The sequence below is a fragment of the Saccostrea cucullata genome, unplaced genomic scaffold (genome assembly GCF_032062105.1).
Source record: "Saccostrea cucullata isolate Sc308-1 unplaced genomic scaffold, CSIRO_AGI_Scuc_v1 ctg3475, whole genome shotgun sequence".
NCBI classification, from domain to species: Eukaryota; Metazoa; Mollusca; class Bivalvia; order Ostreida; family Ostreidae; genus Saccostrea; species Saccostrea cuccullata.
This window is the reverse complement of record NW_026939371.1, coordinates 1-8,692: the sequence shown is the minus strand read 5'-3', so window position 1 is coordinate 8,692 and position 8,692 is coordinate 1. Positions and strand designations below refer to the sequence as shown.

Here is an 8,692-nt window from a genome sequence, read left to right as displayed (position 1 = left end):
AATAAACTTCAGATGGGAAGATTAGATCTACCTAACATGCTTGAACATATATTCATACGCAGAAATTGTACATCAGTAATTGTACATCGTACAGATATTTAGTCAAAAATTTCTTTAAAAGCATGAAGGCATAAATAATGTTACAGTATGAAATTTTATACAGTTTTTACCTCTTAAGTTTACACAATCACTCAAACCAAAGCATTTTTTGCTAGAACTATTATATTTGGCGTATGGATCACCTTGATGAATGTGTGAAAAATTTTACAGCTCTGAAAAGGCTATGTCGACAGGGAGTAGCTCGCTAAGCGAGCCAACTCAAAAAAGGTTTTCATGTCCCTCTTTACAGACAACAAAAACAGTTCATTGTATGACAAATTACATACAACTAATTTATACACACTTTTTTTAAAATCACTAATCAATAACGATCCTATATGTGTAACACAGCAATTACAGGAAAAAAATGCATACTGTGTACATTCACTTACAATATCTACTACAACACAGACCTAAATTTCACAAATGTGCTATATGTACTGTTAAGAATGTCTTGTTGTTTTTTTTTTTCAAACATGCAATGGTTATTTTCGTGAAAAACATATTTTTAATTATCTTGTTATTAATGTTAAACATGTCTAGTATAAACTCAGAAAAAATTCTTAACAACTTCTTGCAAAATTTTGAGTTAAAAATCGTTATAAACACTAACATCATGCTGAATAAATTTTGTGTCAAAATCAAAATTTATATTTTTTTTCTTTTATCAATTTGTTTAGGAATTCAAAATTCATCATATCAAACTGACATAATTTTTCTTTGTAAAAAAAAAAACAATAGCTCACATTTATTTCATCAGAAAACATATACGTGTATTCTTGTAAATAAACCATTTTTTCAGGCAATGATTTTGTACTACACAAAACCATAATTCTATATTTGGCCATCATTTAAAAGATAGTTGGGGCTACTATGTACAACCTCCTCACAAGTGTCACTAATCTCTAAAAGAGTGTAAAAGCAGATCTAAGATAGATATAAAGACACTAATCCACACTACCAGATCACCAATATGTTCTATATCTTGCTCATCTAATTCACAAGACTGTTAGTCACAGGAGATCTCTTCCTACATCAATGATCCATATCTATTTTATTCCTGGATCTCTGTGGCTCCCCCTACTTGAGCCCCGCCATCAGTAATACGATTGGACAGTGGTCACTCCCCATGACCTTCTGTTGTATAATACTGTCACACAGGTCCTTCTGGAGTCGCTCGGAGATCACAAAGTAATCCAGTCGCCTGTAAAACAGAAATCTAATGTACAGCTCAGAGATCACAAAGTAGTCCAGTCGCCTGTAAAACAGAAATCTAATGTACAGCTCAGAGATCACAAAGTAATCCAGTCGCCTGTAAAACAGAAATCTAATGTACAGCTCAGAGATCACAAAGTAGTCCAGTCGCCTGTAAAACAGAAATCTAATGTACAGCTCGGAGATCACAAAGTAATCCAGTCGCCTGTAAAACAGAAATCTAATGTACAGCTCAGAGATCACAAAGTAGTCCAGTCGCCTGTAAAACAGAAATCTAATGTACAGCTCAGAGATCACAAAGTAGTCCAGTCGCCTGTAAAACAGAAATCTAATGTACAGCTCAGAGATCACAAAGTAATCCAGTCGCCTGTAAAACAGAAATCTAATGTACAGCTCAGACATACTGAGGGGCAACTGATAGGATCATAATATTTATTAATTTGGTTACATTCATCCGGATTTATGTGTTTGTACATTTGAAAAATATATACAAAATTGGGACATAGCGTAAATGCTTGACTGATTGAACAGTTTTTATCGAAAAGTATCTGTGTAATGTTGAATTTGAATAATTGTGTATCACGTTTAAGCATGGCTGACAAAAGCAGTTATCATAACTTGGTATACATGTAACAGAAATTGATGGCAGAATATAAGGAACATGTGCCATCTCTGAAATGGAAGAAAATTCCCTACTTACCTATCCAAAGGGAAAAAAAACCTATGCCAGAAATGCCAAACAAACAATATTTTAATCAGTGATTTTTCTACACTCAATTTAGGTCCAAATATCGGCCCTTTCCCCTCTCAAAAATTACCGATTTTTCCCCAATTTTCAACTGCTTTTTTCCCAAAATCAAAACGTATTGTTTTGGTTATATTGATTTTTTTATGTATGACTTATCTAAAATGAAAAGCACTTGTTTTTGGTCGTTTGGATGCTTAAAATAATAGCGAAAAACAGCAGTTTATTTGTGTGTTTGCAAGACTTGGAAAAACACAATGATTATGTGGATGTCAAACTTGTGTATCAGTACATCGTTAGAATGCATGTGAATCGGTTAAACAAAGCTTTATTTGTAAATTGCAAGTACTAGTACTTCTACAACAAGCTTCAATCCTTGATTTCACGAAAATTAAACTGTTTCTTCATCCTGCAGATACTAGCATTGCAGAGAAACACCACAATATATGTTTGTAAATCATGTCAAGACTATTCCATCTTCAATGCGATCAATAGCGAGAAATCCCGAATGATTTTTTTTTCAATTATGTCTACCATTATGGAAAAAAAATGGAATAAAGGACAATCAAAGAACAAAAATGAAAGAAAATTAAAAATGTAGAACTGTGTCCATTTTGTTGAAAAAAATTTGTAGCAAATAAATTTAATAAATGATATAACATTTACTTTTTATTTTATTTTACTTGTCAATATGAAGGTTAATTACAATCTTATTGTTTTTCCCAATTTGACACAAATGTCTACAATTTTTCCCAATTGAAAAGGCCCAGGCCCCTATTAAAAGTTGTAGAAAAATCACTGTTAATTGTGGCCCTACCTTTCATCAATTCTTTGGTGAAATGAAATCTTACACAAACTGCCTTTAATTCAGGGTCCCAAGACATTTTAAGTATTTAAATTTTTATATGTATTTATAGATTGATGATTTCTATTACATTAAATCAATGATATGTTTAAATTCTCCTGACTTACCACCCAATGTTCTTGGCCCGAGCATTCATCATGTAGGTCCAGAATGACCAGCAGTCGCGGGCGTTAGGGTACAGCGCCCTGAACGAGTCCACAAACCCCTCCCCCAGGAGCTTAGTGAACCCCTCTCTCTCCTGGTCAGTGTAACCTGGTGTCTTATTTCTGTTGGTAGCAGGATTCTTTAAATCTGTTATAAAGAAAATCATGCATTAAAAGCTTTATGCAATTATCTTATTTTTCCAGCATCTTGGATATACTGTACATGTATATGGGTTTTTTTACTATAAGTAACTGAGAGGAAAACAAAAGTACAATGTAAAACAAAATGTCAATTTCAAATTTCCTAAATTCAATTTCACCTGTCAAAAGAATATACTGTAGAAGCAAAAATTTTCATGGGGATAAAAGTTTTGTCGGCATTTAATTTTGTTGTTTTGAAAGTAACCCTATTCAATATATAGTCATAAAAAAATTTTGTGAGGGATTTAATTTTGTTGATAAATGATAACAACGAAATTTAATCTCCCACTAATATTTGTGCTTTTACAGTACATTAAAATCAAAAATTTTCTAGAAAAATATTTCTTAGTATAATCCATTTATGTAAAGTAAGGAAAGATAACTCCGGTTACCTTCTTGTAAAACAGGAAGAGATAACTCCTGCTACCTTCTAAATCTAGCTGCAGATCCGTAGCATAATGGTTTTATATATTTGTCTTTGATCATAACGCTACAGATCCTTTAATGCAAAAAAGATGCAATTTACAGCGCAATATTTTTTGTGTGCTTTTGGGGAGAATTTCTCCACTTTCAGGCATTGGTCAATCAACTACCTTTCACTCCCTAATTCTAGACACATTCTGTAGCCAATATGTGTATTTTATCAACCTTTTAACCATTAATAGTTGTCTCTTCAGGCAATAAAGTCGCTAGAAGTGAATTTTCAGCAATAAAACAAATAATTTTAATCAATCGAGTTTATCACTGTAGAGACAAGTATAAAGGGTTGGGAGGTGTATAAAATATACATATTGGCTACAGAATGTGTCTAGAATTAGGGAGTGAATTTCAGTGAAAGGTAGTTGATTGACCAATACTTGAAAGTGGAGAAATTCTCCCCAAAAGCGCACGAAAATATTGCGCCGTAAATTGCACCTTTTTTGCATTACAAGATCTGTAGCGTTATAGTCAAAGACAAATACATAAAACCATAACGCTACAGACATGCAGCTACTTCTAAATCCTGCTCTCCACAGAGAAGAATTTTAAGTCATATTTTCAGCAAATATAACTCACTAATGAATAAGAAAACCATTTTCATGCAATTTTGAACTCCGTTATAAATGTTGAAAATCAGAGGTAAGACACCTACCCCTTAACTTTGTAATCTGATAATGCTACTTCTTTCTTTATTTTTCTGACTTATTAAGGAAATGTTGCAGGTTCAAATCCAACAGAGGTACATTGAGACCGGTCCTACAGATAAGGCTGTATAAAATGAAAGTCCCCTATAGCAGTTGGTGCTTGCATGAAAAAGCCCTCTTACTGCTCCGTAGCCCTAAAAGCCAAGTATAGGGCTAAATTTGAAGCCCTTTATAATGGCTCCATCGGTAGAGAAATTCTTGAGAGGGACGTTAAAAAACAAACTGACTTACCTACAGGTGTGTGGGCCACATTGAGGTCCCCACACATGATGACCGGTTTCTTGGCGTCCAGTTTCTTCAGGTAATCAGTAAAGGCACAGTCCCACTCCTCCGTCCTGTACTTCAACCGCACCAGTCCTTTACCAGAATTTGGAACATCTAAAATTCAAATGAATTTGAAAATGTATTCAAATCTTTTTAACTTCACATGGTTGAATAGTTGAAGTTAAAAAAAAAGACATTTAAAAAAACAAATTCTCCATAAAGAAAAATTCTATCTTTATCAAAAGCTTCTTATATATTTAACTTTGAAAAGTAAATTTTGGTACATCAGAGAAAAAAACATAAAGAAAATGCAAAGCTTAGGAATATGCATTGGGTTTGCAAATATATAGCACAATAGAAGTCAAAGTAATACATCTCTAATTCTTATAAATGAATATTTATCAGAATGACAAAAAGTTACATCTGAATTACTTACAAGCATTGACCATAAAGAAGTCTTCATATTCAGCTGTAATGACTCGACCCTCATCATCATGCTTGGCGACACCTGGATCATTTAAAGTAGGAGAATATAATTATACAGAGGATCACTGAATCAGTGCAGGAAAATTTAATCATAAAGCTGTAACAAATTTTTCATTTTAAGCTACGGTACAAAAAACATTTTTTAAAAAACTTTTTAAAATAAACTTTATAGCCATAAGACCCTCTTATTAATGAATTCCCCGTTTAAACTTTTGTCAAACTTCCGAGTGATTTAATAGAGAACAACTTTGCTGAATTTTTATAATTTTAAAATTAATTATTTTAATAATCAAAACAGAGAATCCAAATATAACCATTCTTGTTCATCCTTGAATATTAAGGATATGCAAACCCAAGCACTAACCTATCCCATATGTGACATTAATCGGTTTCTTTTTGCTGTACAGTCCCGTCCCTGCGTACCCTGCTTTTTCCGCCGGGGACCAGTAAATGTGGTATTTTTTGTCGATGACCCCGGGGGGTAACTGATCCTCCTGACACTTGGTTTCCTGGACACATAGAATGTCGGGGGACTCAGAATTCATGTAGGACATCTTGTCTTTCTGAAAAATATAATTTCATGTATAAATATTACTATAAATATTAAAACTTTAAAAACATCTTTATTCCAAAAAGTTAAATACATGTACTTGTATATTGTTTTCGTGAATTTTAAATTGATTATAAATTATGAGATGATTCTAATCGTTGGTTATTGTATTTGTGGATGTAAGTTTATACATGAAGTCTTAGTATGAAAATGTATTTTTATAATCAACATGATATATAACTACATGTAGCAGAATAATGGGGAATTTCTCAAATATTAAAACATGCCCTCAGAACATTTGCTTCCACATCATAGTTTAAAAACCATAATAAAGATTTTCTGATGCTAATTAAGCAGATAGTACTTCAAGTTTCCAAACCAGATACACAGCAAATACCCCAATACAGACTTGTCGAAATCCGTCGGTCCTGTCGGCAAAGCCAGTAAGAATTTGTCTGGACCGAGAACATTCAAGAAAACGTCAGTCCAGTTGACAGTTTGAAAAAAATTGAGCATAATGCCATTTAATAAAGGTTGGGATCGGGATGCGTAGTTCAAGGTCGCAAACACAGAAAAAATGGCTGCATACGCAGCATGTTGATAGCTAAGTTAATTTGTTATAGCAAGGTCATAAATCTTGTCATTTATGTCTATGTTAAGGACTCTCTATCCCAAGAAAGGACACTTGTTAGATTGAAGGCTATTGAAAATAATAAAGGACATTTTGGTGCTGTTATTCATGATTTTACCAGCATCAAAATAACATACAAGCATCTGGTCTGACAAAAGTTTGACTGGTCCGACAAAGCATTCGACTTTGTCAGACCAAATGTCTGACAGTGATGAAAAAATTTCACCAAGTCTGCAATAAACAGCAAAACTACTCACATCGTACCAGGCTCTAATGCCATTAAGATTCCAGGAGGCAATCTTCAGGGTAAATTTCCTCCCATCCTTTGTCTTGGCGTCTGGGTTGACCTCGGTGGGAAATGAGGTGTCGGTCCCCTCAGGTAAAGGTTCAATTGTATCCTCCTTACGAAGGGGGGCTTTCTTTCCTTTTTTGGCTGGAACTTTCTACATGTTTAAAGTATTAATAAATATCATGTCTCATAAAGTATACAAATATTCAAGGATAAAATACAGTGTGTGCTACTGGTATATTAATTTACATGATCTATTTTTACAGGATTTGATTTACAAGATCTACTTACCTTTTCTGAATCTCCATCTGCCTCTACTTTCTGTTTCTTGCTTGCTGAAGGCTTAAAAAATACAGCAAAATTCATTATACATAGCTCTTCATTCATTCCTCTTTAAAAACAATCTGAGTTATATCTTGTTAGTTGTCATCTTTGAAGTATTTATACTTAATAAGCATTTTAATTTCAAAGAAAATATATCAACTAAGATTCAATTTCGTTAATTTTGGTTTCAAACCAGTCAAATTATAATATTTTAACATAACTTAAAAAGTTTTATTTAAAAAAAAAACAAAAAAACATTTAAGCCCCTCCCCCAAATTGGAATTTTTCCAAGTCCAAGGGGCATAACTCTGTCAAAAATGATGTTATTGTACCCAAAAGAGAACTTGACCTAGATATTGATTTGATAAATCTGGATACCAAAGTTCAAAATTTCTGTACAGTATGTGTAATGGTTGCGATGAAAATGAATGGAAACTAAGTGGACCAACAGACAGACCAACAGGCAGCAGCAAAGCAATATGCCCTCCCTTCTCAGAGTTTCCGAAAACCAAATATTTCTATCAGTCATTCGGACTGATGACTTAATGTGTTCTACCAGTCCGAAGCATATTCTATCAGTCCGAATAAATTTTAGAATATAGTACAGTGTATATTTCAAATTACATTGAATATGTGCATGTATAAATTTTCATCAGGGCTCACCAATTTAACAATGATTGTGTTGCTCAGTGACCTGTTAATTATAGCTATTGACCCTAGTTTGGGGACATTTTTTTTAAATTATATATGAGCCGCAACTTGGCCAACATTGTCCTTTGGATTGTATAAGTTTAAGTTAAAATACATATTCTGTGCAAAAAAAAAATGGCCAAATGCTATGTAAACAAAGTCGTTGAAAACTGGTATGCATATGAATAACAATAGAAATGAGACAGAACTTAGCCCCGTCTCAAAAGCTATGGCTCGGCATTATTTAATACTTTCATGTAATATAATATACCAAAATTTTAAACATTGTTTAATACCTATAAAACATAAATTAAATGAATTTTGGAATTTTATTTCGCAACATGGGATCCAACTCTCATAGCTTAAGTGCACTCATTCTTTATATAGCTGGGGATCCAAGATAACATATTTCCATTAATTTGCAATATCTGTGTTCATACTAAACAAGTTTTACTGTATTCTGGGAAAATACATTATGTGCTATGTTAATTTTAGATCTGTTTTTAGGATTTGATTTACAAGATCTACTTACCTTTCTGAATCTCCATTCTTACTCTTTCTTGCTTGGTGAAGGTTAAAAAATACAGCAAAATTTATAATATATAGCTCTTCATTCATTCTTCTTTAAAAACTATCTAATTATATCATGTATATCTTGTAAGTTGCATTTTAAAGTATTTATACTTTATAAGATTTAATTTCAAAGGAAATATATCATCTGAGATTCAATTTCGGTAATACAGTGTATTGGTTTTAAACCAGTCAAATTATAATATTTTAACATAACTTAAAAAGTTTTATTTAAAAAAAAACAAAACACTTATGCCCCTCCCCCAAATTGGAATTTCCAAGTCCAAGGGGCATAACTCTGTCAAAAATGATATGATTGTACCCAAAAGAGAACTTGACCTAGATCTGGATACCCAATTTCATAATTTTTGTATGTGCAATGGTTGTCAAGAAAATGAATGGAAACTAAGTGGACCAACAGACGGACAGACAGACT

The 8,692-nt window shown here is 32.9% G+C and overlaps 1 protein-coding gene across 1 annotated transcript; it reads right to left on the bottom strand.

Annotated features, from left to right (window-relative positions):
- Positions 1-326: 326 nt before the first annotated feature.
- LOC134252963 (exodeoxyribonuclease-like) lies at positions 327-7,097 on the bottom strand. Its single transcript, XM_062735495.1, has 7 exons — positions 6,964-7,097; positions 6,641-6,826; positions 5,567-5,765; positions 5,153-5,224; positions 4,684-4,830; positions 3,032-3,215; positions 327-1,303 (listed from the first exon to the last, which is right to left on the bottom strand). Exons 1-7 carry the CDS (start codon positions 7,057-7,059, stop codon positions 1,180-1,182), a joined length of 1,008 nt encoding a protein of 335 aa, XP_062591479.1. The 5' UTR covers positions 7,060-7,097; the 3' UTR covers positions 327-1,179.
- Between the last annotated feature and the right edge of the window lie 1,595 nt (positions 7,098-8,692).

Excerpts from the sequence above, each read along its gene's own strand:
- LOC134252963 (XM_062735495.1), bottom strand. The coding sequence starts at position 7,059 with ATGAATGAAGAGCTATGTATAATGAATTTTGCTGTATTTTTTAAGCCT. Across the intron at positions 5,225-5,566 it reads TAATGTCACATATGGGATAG|GTGTCGCCAAGCATGATGAT; the intron begins GTTAGTGCTTGG and ends TAAATGATCCAG. Across the intron at positions 3,216-4,683 it reads TGTGGCCCACACACCTGTAG|ATTTAAAGAATCCTGCTACC; the intron begins GTAAGTCAGTTT and ends TCTTTATAACAG.